Source organism: Corythoichthys intestinalis, chromosome 6 (genome assembly GCF_030265065.1).
Source record: "Corythoichthys intestinalis isolate RoL2023-P3 chromosome 6, ASM3026506v1, whole genome shotgun sequence".
Classification (NCBI taxonomy): Eukaryota; Metazoa; Chordata; class Actinopteri; order Syngnathiformes; family Syngnathidae; genus Corythoichthys; species Corythoichthys intestinalis.
The window spans coordinates 31848588-31867182 of NC_080400.1; the positions used below are offsets into that span (position 1 = coordinate 31848588).

General features: G+C 39.3%; 1 protein-coding gene across 1 annotated transcript in view; it reads right to left on the minus strand.

Moving 5' to 3' along the window:
* The window catches only part of kiaa0753 (KIAA0753 ortholog), a 35808-nt gene that overhangs the window by 16416 nt on the left and 797 nt on the right, over window positions 1-18595 (minus strand). The window contains exons 2-16 of the mRNA XM_057839742.1: window positions 17998-18291; window positions 17661-17858; window positions 17371-17571; window positions 16739-17071; window positions 15664-15726; window positions 13986-14207; window positions 13740-13917; window positions 12945-13063; window positions 12735-12850; window positions 8852-9004; window positions 6435-6524; window positions 6229-6316; window positions 3174-3245; window positions 2952-3074; window positions 2806-2881 (exon numbers count right to left, since the gene is read on the minus strand). Of these exons, the coding sequence (XP_057695725.1) occupies window positions 2806-2881; window positions 2952-3074; window positions 3174-3245; window positions 6229-6316; window positions 6435-6524; window positions 8852-9004; window positions 12735-12850; window positions 12945-13063; window positions 13740-13917; window positions 13986-14207; window positions 15664-15726; window positions 16739-17071; window positions 17371-17571; window positions 17661-17858; window positions 17998-18291 (2326 nt within the window). The remainder of the gene's footprint in view (window positions 1-2805; window positions 2882-2951; window positions 3075-3173; window positions 3246-6228; window positions 6317-6434; window positions 6525-8851; window positions 9005-12734; window positions 12851-12944; window positions 13064-13739; window positions 13918-13985; window positions 14208-15663; window positions 15727-16738; window positions 17072-17370; window positions 17572-17660; window positions 17859-17997; window positions 18292-18595) is intronic.

The following is an 18595-nucleotide window of genomic DNA, read 5'->3' on the forward strand; positions in this document are numbered from 1 at the left end:
TTGGGAGCGCAGTAACAGCCAGAAGGCCAACAAAGGAAAAGTGAATGTTCCCTCTGGATAATATGGGTATTACAACAACAGAAACAAGAATTGCTGAGGCAGCAGCTGTGGTGTTACTCAAACGTAAACAAAACAGTGTTTTACGTATAAAAAGACAAATGAGAATTCAGTAATGATTACCAAAATTAATACTGTAGCACAATTGGCTGGTTCCACACCATGGGCATCAGTGTTGTTAATAACGGCGTTACAATATAACGGCGTTACTAACGGCGTTATTTTTTTCAGTAATGAGTAATCTAATTAATTACTTTTCTCATCTTGGCAACGCCGTTACCGTTACTGAGGCGGGAAAGGCGTGCGTTACTATGCGTTACTAAGTTGGTTGAATAAAAAAAAGTCTGAGAGAAACGGACTCACGGGGACGAGAGCAGAGCAGGAGTGGGGAAGACGCCGTTCCAACCGCGATGCTAGGTGGCTCCAATAATACCTGACTGCAGCCATAGCCGACAAACTACGCCCACATGACACGGTAGATATCATATTATAGAACTAGATGCATATGACAGACACTGCTGCACTGCCAACATGTTTTAAGGACTACATGCGTTTGTAAACAGCCGCCATCTTAAAGCAGTAGACCTCTCAGGAAGGCCCTGATGTAGAGATCCTTCCTAGCGAACCTAAGTAATTTTTTAAAATCTAAAATGCTCCTAAATCGGCAAAATCTTAACTTAAATCTATCTTTAAATGATGAAACAGTTTTAAAACTTACACATGTTTAAAGTAGACAGAAGGCAACTAATGCAATAACGGGAGAAATTTTAACAACTTTAACGATTGATTCACAACTTTAAATGACTTCCACACATAGCAAAGGTTACTAGCTAGTTATCGCCATACCCTTGTGTCTAGTTAAGTGGAGGGTAAAGAATTGGGCTAGGGCCAATTGTCCCCCAAACACTTTAAGCTTCACATTGTGTGACCTGTGTTTTTTTTTGTTTGTTTGTTTTTGAGGAGAAAAAAAATATCACTAGTTACTTTGCCAAGTAACTAATTACTCTTACATTCAGGTAACTGAGTTACTAACGCAATTACCTTTTGGGAGAAGTAATTTGTAACTGTAATTAATTACTTTTTTAAAGTAAAATTAACAACACTGCATGGCACTAAATGCGTTAGTAGACAGCCGCCATCTTAAAGCAGTAGACTTTTTAGGACGGCTCTGTTGTAGAGAACCTTCCTAGCGAACCTAAGTAACTTTTTATCTAAAATACTTCTAAATCGGCAAAATCTTGACTTGAATCTATCTTTAAATGATGAAACAGTTTTAAAACTTTCATATGTCGAAAGTCGAGAGAAGGGAAGAAATGCAATAATGGGAGCAATTTTAACAACTTTTAACAGTTGATCCAGGGTAAAGGGTAAATTAGGGTAAAGAATTGGGCTCGGGCCAATTGTACCAAAAACCTTCACAAAAAACTTCACATAGTGTGGCCAATGTTTTTTTTTTTTTTTTTTTTTTTTTTTTTTGAGGGGAAAAAAAAAAAAAGTAATTATCACCAATTACTTTGCCAAGTAACTAATTACTCTTATATTCAGGTAATTGAGTTACTAACGCAATTACTTTTTGGGAGAAGTAATTTGTAACTATAATTAATTACTTTTTTTCAGTAAGATTAACAACACTGATGGGCATTTCTTTCTGCATGTGGAACTGGATTCATTGTACTAATTTTATAGTCACAGTATAAATGGTAAATGGTGTTATACTGATATAGTGTCATATTTAGCCAAATGCTTCAAAACTCATAGGATATACATTGTAATATACCTGTAGCTGCAGGAGAGGCAAATGTGACAATTTGATTTTTGATTGGCTGTATGTCCAATTACTTTTAGTTCCTATAAAAAATGGAAGACAACCTAAAATGTGTTGTAATTCTTCAGTAGTTCAACTAATTTGGATGGAATTACACTTGAATTAACGGTCAAAGTCAGCCCAAAGCACATCTTGTTTTATTTTAAATCGATTGTTCTGTGGTACAAAGCTGCAATGCTGAAAATTATATCAGCGTCCCAATATTAATGAAACTCAGTCTTTCACCGTGATTGATACCAAACTAGCGTTATAAATGTGTAACTGTAGAGGCACAACAGTGTGACTAGAGCCCCAAAAGTCACAAATTTCCAAATGAAGAACAAACGCACACTGTGGGAGCATTTGCAACTCCCCGTTAAAAATATTTGATTTTTAGTTAATATTTTTCTGTACTTATTAACACCCACCTTATTCCTATATTCCCATTTTATGAAATTTTGCATGAATTATAGCTATGTTCGGCACCACAGACACTCAGTGATTGAATTTGTCTCATTATAGCCGAACATTAGAGGAAAGCTAAGCTTGCTGCAGAATGCATTTATTGGAAGTTACAAACAAAACTAAATGTGGATGACAAAAAAATGAAGCTTAAAAGTCTGCAGTTAAAGTCCATCTAGTTTCAAACCCACTGCAGTTTTAGCATGATTACAGTAAATGGCAAAAACAACGAATACATTGCAATAATTGTGTTACGTGCCAACATTGTTAAGTTTTGACCCACCACTTCCAAGCATGCCAGAAAAGCCGAAGAGTACAGATCTTGAGCACGCATCAGAGCACTAAAAACTAGCCAACCTGACTTTCGGGGTCAAGTGGGCCCAAGTGTGGTCTACGTGGCGGCTCAGGGCGAGCTCGCCTTAATAGCCTCAGCTCAGTTAATGGAGCATTAATATGCCTGCACGTGATGAGATGAAGAGTACCTGCTGATTGCTCCCACTGAGGAGCTTCTGAATAGTTGATCGAGGCAACTCGTCTCCTCACTTCCTCCCGGTCTCTCTGCTCAAAACACACTTTCTAAACAGGATGAAGCTCCCCACCACAGGTACGTTTCCACAGCGACCATTACCTGTATCTCCTCCATGCGCTGCAGCATTCCCTCTAGTGTGGGGGCTTGCAGAACGTGCTGTGCTGCCTCCTCCAGGAGATCTCCCGGAAGAATCTCACTAGTCTGCTCGCCTCTCTCAGCACCCTGAGTAACGTGGACCATTAAGGCATGTTGAGGGGATTGAATTTAAGTGCGTCAGATGCTTGTTTAATTGCTCAGCTAAGAATTGTCTTTGCGGTTTACCCTCTTTGCATGCTGCTCTGACGGCCTATTCCCCAACGACAACCTGCTCCTGCTCCAAGATTCGGCAAGATGCTGCAGTAAACATACAAATGAAGATTAAGGGCACTTGAAACACTGTCAAAAAAAGTCCCAAAGACCCACAAGAGAGCATATCGCTATTAAATAATGCATCGTCATAGCAAGCCACAAAAACTAGCAAATATGTTCACTGGGGAGCTGTGAGCTGAAATGGGTGATTACACCAGACCAAATCCAGCAGATACAGTGCTGCTCAAAAGTTTGTGAACCCCCTCAAAATTTTGGAATTTTCTATTATTTCAACCTGATTTCCTAATCAATCAATTCAGTAGTTTTTTTTTTTGTTTTTTTAACAGTTGTGTTGTCGAGACTAAATTAAAAAGAGTTTTCATCAACTGATGTAGGTGCAAAATTGAACTGTTTGGTCACAACCAAAACCGCCATGTCTGGCGAAAAGTCAACACTGCATACCACCAAAAGAACCTTCTCCCAACAGTGAAGCATGGAGGTGGGAATGTCAAGATCTGGGCTTGCTTTTCATCCTCAGGACCTGGACAACTCCACATAGTCCAGGGAATCATGAATTCTGAGGAATATTGTCAAATCCTAGAACATAACCTGACGCCATCTGTTTTGAAGTTAAAGCTTGGCAGAAGGTGGATCATGCAACATGATAATGATCCAAAGCATTCCAGCAATACAACCAAGGAATGGCTGAAAAAAGAAGAAGATTCGTGTTCTGGACTGGCCCAGTCAAAGTCCTGACCTAAATCCCATTGAAATGCTGTGGCGGGACCTGAAGCGAGCAGTTCATGCCAGACGCCCATCAAACCTCTCTCAACTGACTGCGTTCTGCAAGGAAGAATGGGCAAAAATCCCCCAAAGTAGATGTGAGAGGCTGATTAGTCACTACAGAAACCGTTTGGTTGAGGTAATCTCTGCAAAAGGAGGCGCAATATCCTATTAACTGAAGGGGTTCACATACTTTTGCACACATGATATCTGAGTTTTTCTTAAATCAACCACTTTTGTTAAATAAAGAATGACAATATAACTATTTCTTTTGTTTCAGTCCATTATTTGGAATGTCAGTATTGTGGATTTGGGTATAACTTAACATTTAATAAGGTTATTGTAGTTTTTTTTACAAAAAATCTGACCATCGCTGTGGGGTTCACAAACTTTCGAGCAGCACTGTATGTTGAAAGTGCTGTGGACATCAAACGGGGACATCAGCCATGTTTATACTGTATATCAGAGTGGCTTTGAGGTTGAGTAGCAACTTCCAAGGGCTCTTGAAGGGAATGCTGTTGAAGATCTTTCGGCTGAGCTGTGACATCATGCCATGTCCCGGTTATCTATTATTATTAGGGTTGTTCCGATCATGTTTTTTTGCTCCTGATCCGATCCCGATCATTTTAGTTTGAGTATCTGCCGATCCCGATATTTCCCGATCCGATTGTTTTTTTTTTTTTTTGCTCCCGATTCAATTCCAATCCTTCCCGATAATTTTTCCCGATCATATACATTTTGGCAATGCATTAAGAAAAAAATGAATAAAACTCGGACGAATATATACATTCAACATACAGTACATAAGTACTGTATTTGTTTATTATGACAATAAATCCTCAAGATGGCATTTACATTATTAACATTCTTTCTATGAGAGGGATCCACGGATAGAAAGACTTGTGACTTTGTATATTGTGACTAAATATTGCCATCGAGTGTATTTGTTGAACTTTCAGTAAATGATACTGTAGCCATGCCCAAATGCATGATGGGAAGTGGAACCATGACTGTGTGCAGTGCTACCAATTGATATATCTTCTCTGCATTGGGAAATAACATAAGGTGTTAAGAAAAAGATCAATTGCTACCTTGCTTCCCCAAATTGCTTCCCATGATAGTTCTAATCGTAGGGAGAAGGATTGTAAGGCTTTAGCCAATTAAAAAAAAGGCTCCAAAGGCTGCCAAAATTCACTCTACTCATTTTACGCTGCCTCTTATCTCGCTATATAAGTAAAACGGCGTCATTACAGATTGAGCGCAACAATGCATGAGTGGGTCGTGCAGCGCATGCATTAATTGCAATAAATATTTTAACGTGATATTTTTTTAAAAAAAATAATTACCACAGTTTTCGGGATAAATTTGATAACCCTACCTTAAGCCTAAACTAAAGACTCTGGATGAGTGTAACATATTATGTCTGTAACGTTAAATACAATTAGAAGACGATTTAATTAAAGTATACATATATATATACTGTATATATTAAAAAAAGGCATGGCCGGTATTTTTTTGCCGATTCCGATACTTTGAAAATGACGTGATTGGACATCTCTAATTATTATGATCTTAACCTTCCCCATATTCTAGCATCATGCTTTTGTCAGCGTACCTGTTGCAACAGGGCATGGCTTTGACCTTCAAAAAGTCACGTGAACAGAAAAATATCAGAATTTGAAAAAGCGGCATGGAAAATGAATGAATGAATGAATGAATGTTATGTGTTTGAGAAAACATAATAAAAGTACAAGTGACGCTATCCCAGTCCATATTTGTCCTTATTTTCCCTTTAATCAGTAGGAAAAGAGTGAAGCTATTTCTTGCTATTCAAATATTTTCCGTCTCATTTTTTCGGAGGGTTGCTTGCTAGAGAAGATTAACACAACTCTGCTCAGCAACCATACAAATAATTTGTTCACCAATAAAAGCCAGCAAAGCCATGATCAACTATGATTCATGTTGCTGACCATGATGCTTACTTTCAGTTGTGTATAAGGAAAATATAGGTGATGTATTATGGAAAGTTGACGTTTTAATGGCTTGCTTTATTACAACTACTTGGGTCTCTGTCATACCTGTCCACTCATTAACAACCAAACGGTGAAAATCTGTAAAAAATTCATGAACACTGGGGTTGACAAAAGCAAGCCATGAGGATGATATAAAGACACTTCGGAATTAAGAAAATTGTGAAAAAGATGCATAATATCTATTTAACAAACACAGCGAGACAACTCCCAACCTCGGCCTCATCCAGAAGAGGGCGGATTTTCATTCGTGCCTGCTGCTCGGCTTGCTTGGCCCACTCAGTTGGCGAGACAGCCTCGGCCCTGTGCACCAAAACAGTTCATTAGTTTCATTTGTATCTGGTTGTGAAAACGTGCTCTCTCGCTCTGAGGTCACAATTAGGTCAGATCTGCACTCCTCCGCCCGTTGCTTCAACCGTACCTCAGTCGTTCAATGCGTAGAGCCTCCTCTCGAGTTAGCTGGTTAAGGTCCTCCAGTCGCTGCATGGTCGTCTTATCCAACCACGCGCCTCTACAGTAAACATCATATTGCAATATGTTATTTTACAGTAATAATACCGAAAGACATAACAATTTGGAGGGAGGCTACGAGTTAACCCATTATAAGGCCATTGACTATTTTTTGGTAATCTAAAAAAACAACTTAAAAATGCAAAATGGCTGAATCCAGATGCTCCCAGTTAAGACCAACATAAGCTAAGTTTTTGTTTGAGCTAATGGTTTTTAATGCATTCGTAATTTAGTTTATAGGTATATTTAGCCTTTTTTGTGGGAATATGTGTTTGAACCATTTGTTAAGAGCATTGTTAAATTTTTTTTTTTTTAAAAAGAAGTTAAATGCTATAATAAAATGCTATGTAAATGAGCTTATAGCTTTTTTGTTTTACTTAGATCCTCATTTATTTATTTTTACATACCGTTTAAGGCTTAGCTTAGGTATTTAAATTCTTTATGTTGCTTATGCCCACATCACACCGGTGCAAAAAAGGTTGGGGACCACTGCTGTATGGAGTTCACTTTTTTAGTCATCACTGCCACCTCTGGCCAAAAACATAACTGCAGCCTTTAAGCTCCTGCATTGGGCAAACGCTTGCACGAGCTGTACTGGAGCTGGGGACTGTGTATCTCTTCTTATCATCTTTAGAATCCATACTGAATGGCGTACCGCAATCAACACGTCACTTCCGTTCATTAATATTCATGACATTAGCTACTGTTGCTAAGTAGGGACAAGCCACTGTTTGTCCCTAATAGGAAATGAATGGAAATCATGTACGAAGGAGATGTTTACAGAGCAAACCTACCAATTCTCTCCGAAAATGATGTGCCTGGTGCCAAATTCACTGGCAAAGATGTGGAAGAACATAAACATGTTCAGTTAAAGAGATGGCTTGAGTGTCGAAGGCTGAAAAAGACGAAAAAAAGAGCCGACCTAAGCATAGCCTTCGCTTCTTTATCGACGTGACTGACAATGACATTCTCCTGTTTCAACAAGCTATCCTTTACCATCAGCCCTGACTTTCTTATATATCCTCTGGTTGTCCTACGTCTCTGACCGTTCTTGGGAGTAATTTAGTTCGCTTTGTGTAGCGATCGCAAATGCTACTCAGTGACAACCAATGAACACTTTTAATGTTTTCATTGATAACAAATCTTAATTCTCTATTTACACTTCCCCCTTACTAAAGTTGTTGTATATATATAAATAACAGAAACGGTAACAGTGGCAGTCAGATACCATTGTAATTCTTTTCAGGTCATTCATTGTCAGACAGATGCAGTACGGCACAACGTTACGCCAAAAACATAAGTTAAAAATATAAAAATGGCTTACCTCTTTGTCCTCTGAAAGACCATGCCAACGCAACTAAATGTTTACTGTATATGAAATGTGAATGGATTCACCGAGCTGGTGTTAAAGTCCGCGCAAGTTGATCCAGTCTTCACATTTTTTCCTCCCGAGTTTTTGGTTTCCGGAAACTTATGAAGACAACATCCTTCATGTGTCGTAATGTCTAGAGTCGTTTCTACAAGTTCCAAAAAAGCAATCCGTGATCAGCATGTTCGTTTTTGAAAGATTACCGGCGAAAAGTAGCACAAATTATGTTGTTTCTATGCGAGGGCGGGTCTATAATGTTCCACTTCGGCTTTACTTCCGCTTTAAGATGCGACGTCACTGTCTAAAAATAGCATGCGTGCGGTACGCCATTGTGGACAATTAAATTAACTGGTGCTGCTGATACGGGGAGGTGCGCGGAAGTGCACAGGCACACGTTTGCGCCTAGAGTGTTCGACCTGAACCCTCTCTACTGAAGGGAATGAAAAAGACCTCTTGGGGCAGTCTCAGTTAAAATGTCAGGGCTCTGCGTACTCATCATGGCATTGGTGGAGCATGCATGGAGTATGAAAGTATTTTATATTAACACTATAAATTCCATCGAGTACCTTTTAAACATTGAATGGTTACTAAAGATTAATGTGATCATGATTTTTTGATGATGGTATTTTATTAAATGAAAATATGTGGAGCAGAAACAGGCCAATAATTAGCACCCCACAAAGACATATGGCCTCCATTTAGAACAGAGTGAGCAGTTTAATTAAATTATTGTCGAGGATAGAAAAATAACTTTGATTTGTGGATCATGCCTGCGGCAGTGAGTGAATAAAGGCTGACACAGGATTTGAATGTAACTGTGAGCGACCCGTTAAATTGCTGATTTGTTCGTTTTTGCGCTAACTACCAGAGAACAAACCTGACTCAAACCAAAGTAAATATTTAATACAGACATTTTTTTTCTGTTAAACATGAAAGAAGACCACAATCATTAATGTTACCTTAATGCTTCCTTCTGGGCTTGTTGATTAGTTTCTGAGCTCAAGTGGACTTCTTCACTGAACCCTACAGAAGGTTTTTGTAGGCTCGAGGATGATGATGGCTTGACAGGCGACGAGAGGCACCTGGGCTCTGATGTTGCCTTGTGATGAGAGCTGTAGAGACAACAGATGTGCATTAATGGCATCTTAAAGCAAAGTGGATGCTGGAGTGCTGGAGACAAGCCATGACAGACCTTATATAGGAATGGCTAAAATAGACTGGAACCAAGAAGATAGATGCCTTGTGTATTTTGAAGTATGCCTTGTTGATGTGTTTTTGTGGACGTATCTGCTCATGAAACCAAGGCTTAGGTAAACCATAAAGTGCTAGACCGCAAAGTACAAATGAAAGCCCAGGGATGACAAGTCAGACACGAGTCCTGGAAGACTTACAGATTGGTCTGAAATTCATCTTGCAAATACCGCTTAACATGTTGAGGGACTTAATATCCCCTTGGCACTATTTTTCGTAAATTCAACATCCACTTTCACTGCTATGCCGACGACACCCAACTTTACCTCACTTCTGAACACTCCTCCTCACTCCCCCCCTCATCTCTGACTGACTGTATCACTGAAATAAAAATCTGGTTTACCGATAACTTCCTAAAACTTAACAGTAATAAAACTGAGGTGCTCCTCGTTGGCTCTAAATTCACCATCTCAAAAAACCATAACATTTCCCTTACCATTGATAACTCCACTGTCTCACCCTCCCCCCAAGTAAAGAGCCTTGGATTAATCCTCGACAACATACTTTCCTTTCGATCGCACATCAATAACATCACCCGGATTGCCCACTTTCACCTCCGCCCCTCCCTCATCCCACATTCTGCTGCAATTCTGGTTCACAGCCTCGTCACTTCCCGCCTGGACTACTGCAACTCTCTCCTCTTTGGCCTCCCTCATAAAACTCTCCATAAACTACAACTGGTCCAGAATTCAGCTGCCCGCATGATAACCCGTACCCCATCCATCCACCACATCACTCCAGTCCTCCAACAGCTTCACTGGCTCCCGGTCCACTTTCGAATTCAGTTCAAAGTTCTCCTCCTCACATTCTAGGTCATCCATAACCTCGCCCCTCCATACTTGTCCGATCTCATTCATGTCACTACTCCCTCCTGTGCCCTTAGATCCTCCTCCTTCATACAACTGTCTGTCCCCCCCGCTCACCTCACCACTATGGGGAGCCTGAACGCTCGGCTCCCCGGCTTTGGAATTCACTCCCATCCGACCTCAGGAACACAGACTCCCTCCCCCTTTTTCAATCAAAACTCAAAACTCACCTGTTTAGACTAGTCTAGCCACAATAATCAATAAGTTCTGGTTTTTTAACTGCCCATATATCTCTTTTAGTATTTTAAATTTTCTTAAACATTCTATACTTTCATTTTCTCACCTTTTATATGTTTAAATGTTTTAAATGATTGTACGGCGACCTTGAGTGCCAGAAAGGCGCCTTCAAATAAAATGTATTATTATTATTATTATTATTATTATTAAAGTCATCAATTTCAGATAATATCCATGTTAAATGTTGATGACAATGATTTACATTTATTCAGGCAAATATATCAATTGCTCACATTACCACAGGTGCGACTTCCAGTTGGGTATTTGGAGTCATCAAATTAATGTCTCAGGTTTAACTTGTAAAACAAAATTAAGAGCTTAAAATAAATGCCACAAACTTAAATCCCTGATTTTGATTCTTATTCAGTGATTGACATTAAGGCCAATTAATAGACAGTATGCTTAATTACGTTTGTTATCCAAGACACTCCACAACAAGAGCATGTCATGACTCTCCTCCCTCTCTTGGTTTCGGTTTTTACTTCATGTGTCTGTTGCATTTCTATGTCCTTTTGTCACACTATATCACAGTGTGTATACGGCTAGATGTCTAAAGGCGTAGTCGGCAGCGACAGTAACCGGCAGTCATCTTGAGTCAGGGTTCTTTTCTAGCGGGCACTACCCCAGTGGATGTAAGGTGAGTGATAATTGCAACTAACATACACTAAAATGAATACTTGAGGGATTTACAAAAGGTTTGGTTTATAACAAACCATATTAATGTGGCTATTATTCAGGCTTGATTTTGAGAAAATGTGATATACTCAGTTATGCAGAAATAATAACTGCATCTCTGACGTTTAAGACAAACCAGGCCATTTGAAAATTAGTAGAAAATGGAGCTATTTCAGATATTTCAAAGTACATGCTCCATTGCACATCATGTTCTGCTTATCAAATGGAACTGACGAAAAATGGTTGACAAATGACGATGCCCGTCACATTGGCTCATCATTGGCCACCCACTGCCGCAACACTGACTTCTCTCTTCTGCATATGTCATACTCCCATTGAGTCTATTTTCTTAAAGGTGACATAGATGTTTACAGATATGAGAGTAACTAACACTACATAATACAAAATCTCTGCCCAGTGGTCACAGGCAATAACATTTGCTGCAGAATGCAATACTCCACAACTATAGCCAAGTTTACAAATTGATTACGACACAGCCAGCTTGTATTACCCATCTGTTAAGTACCGTAATTTTCGGACTATAAGCTGCTACTTTTTTCCTTTATCTTGAATCCTGCTGCTTATAGTCCAGTGTGGCTTATTTGTTTATTTATTTGGATTGGATTAATAGGTAACTCTTCATTTGACAGCGGCATCATAAGACTGTCATCAGACCGTCATAAATTTGACATGACACTATAATGGGCATTACTGAATGCTTATGACAGATGTTATTAAGTGTCATTCGGCAAATTATGTCACTAACTTCATTTATGTCCAGCTCAGATCTTTTACATCCATTCAAAATTGTTATAATTTGCCAGATAACACTAAATGACATCTGCTATAAGCACTCATTAATGCCCATGGCAGTGTCATGTCATAATTATGATTGTCTTATGACACACTTGCGCAGCTGTCAAATAAAGTGTTACCAAATACCATAACTAGCAATAATGAAACAACTGGAACATTAACTAAAGAAATAATTGTCACAGAACATTAATTCTGTTATTTACATCTGTAGCACTGCAATGCATGCTTGAGGCATGTTGGACAACAACAGTGTTAACAGCAGGTGGCAGCAGAGGTTGTCTCCCCCAAGGGAGCAGTGATGGCCAAATGAAGCTTCTTGAAGCAATGAAGCTTTGCAGCCAATTGCTTCAAAACTTCACAGTGGTTCATTTGGTGTTATGACAGTCGTATGATGCCACTGTTAAATACAGTGTTACCGGTTAATATATTTTGGTGTAAATATCCCATAATGCAGAGAGAACAGCTGCGGCTTATAGTCCAGTGCGGCTTATCTATGAACAAATGTTGTTTTCGTGTCCAATTTGGTGGGTGGCGGCTTATAGTCAGGTGTGCCTTATAGTGCGAAAATTACGGTATATGTTTAAATTTGATAGTGTTATGATAAATCTACCAGTCAAATTAAATTCTGAAAGCCCCCTGTAAACGGCTAACATGATTGGCTAATAATTTTACTAATTAACAAATCTAGTACATTTATTGGATTGCATTGTTTTAAGAATATTAGCATATGCCTGCTGGGTCAATTTAAAAGCACAAAACAAAAAAACACGAAACACATTAGGTAGATTTTCTTTTCTGTTGATATCACTCCTGTTTGCAGCCATTCATCATGTCTTTGTGTACACAATAAAGCATTCAGTGTGCAGAGACAAAAGTACATGGACACTTTGCCTTTTAGAACACTTCAAAAACTCCTGGAGTGTGCAAGTAAATAACTAACGATACAAAAAATCCATAATCATGATGTACGAGGGGAAAAAAGCGCTAAAAGGCTGACCGTGGCGGAGAGAGTGAGTGCGATGACGCCGGTATCCACGGCACCGATGGCTCCCTGTGAGGAGGCTGATTGACTCGGAGACGAGAGGACACAGTTGGCTCCTTGAAATGCGCATCCTGTTTCCCAAGATTACCATACCAGGACATAAACCATTTCATACGCTGTGTGCCAGCATGGGATAATTGCAGCATTTACAATCCAAACAAATACCTTCACTTTTGGAGGTTGGTGCTCCTTTTTGCTAGGGGATTTTTTGAGTTGCTGTGGCGCCCTCTTCAGGCTGGCCGACCGGTCCAGTTCACGCCGCTTATTTGTCATCATTCTCCGTGCTGCCCATAAGAATGGTTGACAATTAGCAGGTTGCTTGATTATTTTTTTTTAATACAGGTGTGTGTGTGTATATACATATATATATATATATATATATATATATATATATATATATATATATATATATATATATATACATATATATATATACACACACGTATATATATTTATCACGTCAGCACATAAGATCTTTGCTCTAAAGCAGTGCTTGAAGTTCCAACCTTTACTTAGCCAAAAGGCATATAATATATTAGAAAAATAAACTCAAAGGCCACAATATAAAAAGAAAATCAAGGAGTATAAAGACAATTAAATTGGGTGTGTGGATGGACTAAAATAATAAAAAATACATAATAATAATATATAAAGTTTCATCTGATAAATAAAATGTAATCATAAAAATAACGGTGGTATTGGACAATTTTACCAGAAGTAAAAAAAAAAAAAAAATTTTTAAATGCTATTAAGTAGCAGGACCGAAACATTATATTAAATACATAATGTATGAATACATTCAATCGTGGTCATGTCAAAAGATTAATACTATTAAGGCAATTGTTGTTCACTAATAATTTATGGTTTCAATTTGCTCAAATTCCATATGAATTCAATATTTTATTCAACTTGTTAAACTCAATGAACTTATTGAATTGAGTGCGTTTATTGAGTCCTCACCGTGGTAACTTCTCGGTTGATTGGCGCTTTTGGGGAGTCCACGAGCTGCGCCGCTTCCCTTTGGTGCTCTGGTGGTGGGCAACATACAGGGATAAGTGGACTGCTTTCTTTGTGGAGGACAAGCACGGATTTGCAAAGCTTGCTGTATCTCATGTTTGCTGATGGCACAGTCCAAAATCTAAGGGGAGACACAATTAGCAACACCAACCAGAGACAAAATAATTTCCCTACTAATGTTTTCTTTACTTCGAGCTTACGCAGGATGTCAGCCGCCATCTCGGGCATGGGCGAGCCCGGATCCACTTGTATTCTAGCCGAGCACAGAGTGAGCTGACAAAGGAGCCGGCTAAGGCTTCCACAATGTGACGGGAGCTTGCTGTGATACTGCTCGGCGAGCTGGCGGGTAATTGCTTGCAAGGCTTTCCGCGTGCTACGATGGACACCTGCAAGACGCTGTATGGCTGTGGACTGTGAAAATGTTAGATTTGAAGTTAGGTTCATTAACACCTAACTTGGTCAGGTTGCTGTCTGGCAACTCTATTCAAGGAAAACAAAATGACGGGAGGTGCAAACAAGCAACATAGACACTAGAGGAGTTCCAAAAAATCGATTATTACATGCATCGTGATTCGACACGTGACGATTCGATTACGATTCATAAAGGTTAAAAAACAATGTTTTTCCTTCATAACTTTATGGCAGCTGCTCGCAGCAGAACGAAATTCAAATCACGTCTCCCGCAGGGCACCTTTAACAGGCGCGCGCACAATATGATGGATGCTGCTGGTTACTGAGAGAGAGACTTACTCCTTCTTAAAAGACTGGAAACTAAATTTGTGTATGACAGAGGCAGGTACAGAAGCGCAATGTGGTAGTTGCGCTTTTGTGCTCAAGTTATTTATTTAAGAGCAAGAGGGGAAGAGAGAGAGTTCATTGCACCTTGTCATTTAGATGTTCAGCAGTAGTTTTAAAGTATTTAATTGAAACATTTCCTGACTGTGTTGCTAGTACCCGTGCGCATCTAAAAGAGGTGAGTACACAAACTCTCTTGTACTGTTTAGCCTTTATTGTTGTTGTTTTTTGAGATGTTAATAGTTAGCGCTGAGCGCTAAGCTAATTAGCTAACGTGTATTTCATATGCAGAACGTGTAAAACCACGATTAAGTACAGCGGTAACACCACAAACATGTGAACTAGTACAGAATTCTGTGAAAACAAAGTATATTGGTTAAAAGAAGTCTTACTTCTATAGACACTTTGTTTCCAGATAATGTGGAACTCGTTCCACCTGTGTAAATGTTATTGTATTGTTGAGAGAAATAAGTACTCTCTTTAAAATGGTTCATGTTTTTGCACTTTCTTGTAAAAAATAAATAAATAAAAAAGCAGCTTAGGGCAGCTTTTTGTTGTATGGGCATGTTTCCATCGTTCCAGTTGAATCATTAGGATATTTTAAATAAATAATGGACATAAATTTGTTTGGCTACTGTATTAAGTAGTAATGTACGATGCATAGATAATGGTGATAATCGCGATAACCGCGATCCTCCTCAATACCGCGATCCTCGTTTAATAATCGGATCGTAGCACCCTGAATCGTAATCGAATCGAATCGTGGGGTGCGTAAGATGGCACACCCCTAATAGACACACAATGCATGGAATACATGGAGGCCACATGCCACAGGACAAAGAAAGGCTGACGAGACAGATGTTATCCTGTCTGTTGACTAACTATAATGAGGAAAGCATAAATGTTAACAGTGAGCACAGTAATTCTAACAGGAACTAAGAACAAATGTCAATCAATAAATTCTTGGGAATTATCCATTGTACTAAATGCAAAGTACGGTATATATTACCAATAGTAAATATATGGAATTCTGGACAATATTACATTCATACCACTCTTAAATTAACCTTACCTTTTTAGCATCCCATATGTCCTGGTTGTGTAGCTTCTCTATATACCTCTGTATTTCTTTAATCTAAAGAAAAAAGACCACAAGCAGAACATAGACTTCATAATGGCATTGACAGGTCACATCGGACACATACTGCACCACCCTTCAAGCAGGGGGCCGTCCACATCAAGAGGCGCTATCCACAAACAAACGCACGCAGCACATGTAACGCCGGATTTAGTTGAAAAAGTAAGAAAGCTGTACCGCATACCAACACGAAGGATTGTCTCAGGAGTGATTTGCTCGAGGATTCAAGGTAATTATTATATTTTTCGTACCATGCATGCAATTTGAAACGTTGTGAAAAAAATCAATGGGAGAAATTAACTGCTACGGCTAGCATCGTCCTTCGACATATATACGGAAAATAAATGCTACCTGCGCGTTTTTTTTTTTTTTGCTTTCAACCAATAATCGAGACTGTTTTACGTCCATACCTATAAAGAATTCAGGGATTTAAGCATTTATTCACAAGAATTTCAACGTAAAAAGCTCTTTGTTGTGGTAAGGCAGTGCCGCTGCAGTGTGACTTAAAGACAAGCAGCACATTCGACATGTTTACTTATAATAAATGCTACCTGCACGTTTTTTTGCTTTTAACCAAGAATCAAAACTATTTTACGCCCATATCTATAAAGAATTGAGGGATTTAAGTATTTACTCACAAGAATTTCAACGTGAAAAGCTCTTTGTTGTGGCAAGGTGGAGCCACAGTGTGACTTAAAGACGAGCAGCATATTCAACATATTTACTTAAAATAAATGCTAACTGTCCCCTTTTTTTTTGCTTTTAACCAAGAATCGAGACTGTTTTACGGCCATATCTATAAGGAATTGAGGGATTTACCCATTTATTCACAAGAATTTTTACGTAAAAAGCTCTTTGTCTGCGTTTCCACTTGGTCAGCTTTGACGGAGATAGGCCCCCTATTAATCGGCCCCACGCCCACCAATACCATTATGAAATCTATGAGCAGAAGTTGCCCCAAGGGTGGAGTATGAGCTCTTAAAATTTACGAATGGCCAAACTGAAGTACCTGTTGTTGAAGAGCGTAGATGCTTCGTGCTGCGCGCTTACACTCTCTCTGCCAGCGCAGCTCCAGCTTCTGGCGCTCACTGGGTTCCAGTTCGTCTTCCTCACTGTGCTCATTTTGAGCACGTAACGTGTGTCTGTCAGACAGTTTTTCCACTTGCCTAATATAATTTTCCAGCTCTGCGTCCAGCTTGTGCATCTCCTGGTTTACGTGATCCTGTTGGCCCACGGTTATAGGCAGATCTTGCACACAAAATGACTTGGAAACAACAGGAGCATTTTGGTTATCTGTGTGTTTCTTCGGAGTGAAGGCCACACCGCAATTGGATGTTCCATCCTTTGGTAAAAATAAATAACTCAATAAGTCCCTCATATGATCACTAGAGACATTTAACTCTGTTACAACTTTGCTGTACTTAGTTGATTGTACAACATGAATTACTTGTTTGTGATTAACACCTGGCAAGGAATGATTGCACTACAGCGACTATATGACATATTTGAATTGTGAGTATGCTACAAAATTACATTTTTAAAAAAGTAAATAAATGCAGATCATTTCGAGTAACAGTAAAAAATGCTTGTGCTTATGTTTTTTTTCAATAGATATAATCAAACAAAAATGAAAATGGGTACCTGTGCAAATGCGTTGTCTGAGTGCTTCAGCAGCTCATTTTGCAGCATCAACATGTCCCGTCTGTTGTCTGGGACATCTGTTGGCCTGTTGATTATCTTTGAGGAGGGACGAGGAATGTGCCTCCTGGACACCACGGGTGGTTCCTTAGTTGCGTCCTCTGGTTTTTTGTGTCCAAGCCGGTTTACTTTTGGATTCAAGCCCTGTTACGAAAGATATCACATTGGACCTCTTGTCAGTCAGATGGAACAAATTTCACAAACAAACCAAATAAAATGCTGCTATCATGTACCTTTTTAAGACTTTCAAGCTCGTTCTGAAGCTTATAGACCTCCTGCCTTAAGAGATAGTGCTGGTCCACACCTGCTGCTGGGCTTGATGAGGTGTACAGACGACCAATTCGCTTGGAAGGAACTGGATTCCGCTTGGACGCTGGTTGTTTGGATCCAGGTCTCGTCATTTTGTCCTTCACACTCAATTTGGTCGTTCCCTTTAATAAATAAGAAAAAAATTCAGCGTCAATGATTGGACAAGGTCACGTTTTACAGTAAGCTGCACCTAGGGAATTCTTTATTTATTATGTTGCACAAAGACTTACATGCAGAGAAAAAAATTATCCAAATAGTTACCCGAGGCAAGGTCACATTGCTAACGTCTATCATGGAGGCGTCCTCCGGGGGGTCAGCGCCACACATTGCACGGAAACGGAGGCGCTGCAAATCCCTCTTGGCTAGCTCTACAGCAGCTCGAAGCTTCTCCTCGGAGATCATGGTAAAATTGATCGAGCTTTTCACACTATCTGTATCCTTCTGTTGTTCGTCGGATGGCAAGGGGAGTAGCTTCTCGATGACTATGGCAGCCGGAGGACCCACGGCTGTGGCACGGTTCTTAATGCTGGGCGGCACGGCCTCATTGAACAATAGCTGTGTTAAAAGAGGTTGTCATTATATGTAAATGTTTAATGTCCATGTAACCAAAACTTCAAGTTTGAAATGAAACAACCAAGTAAATGTTTATTTTCTGCATAAATAGAAGCCGACCCATTCAATGTATGAGACAGACAAGAATCAAAATAAGCAAATTTCACGACGTCAAGATATATGTAGTGAAATGTGTTTACAATTGTGTATGTTCGTTTAATTTTGAAGAAGGTAAAAGGTCAGATATGTTATTAAGATATTTAATGTGCAAACCACATTCAAAAAAGTTGGGACACCATACATATCG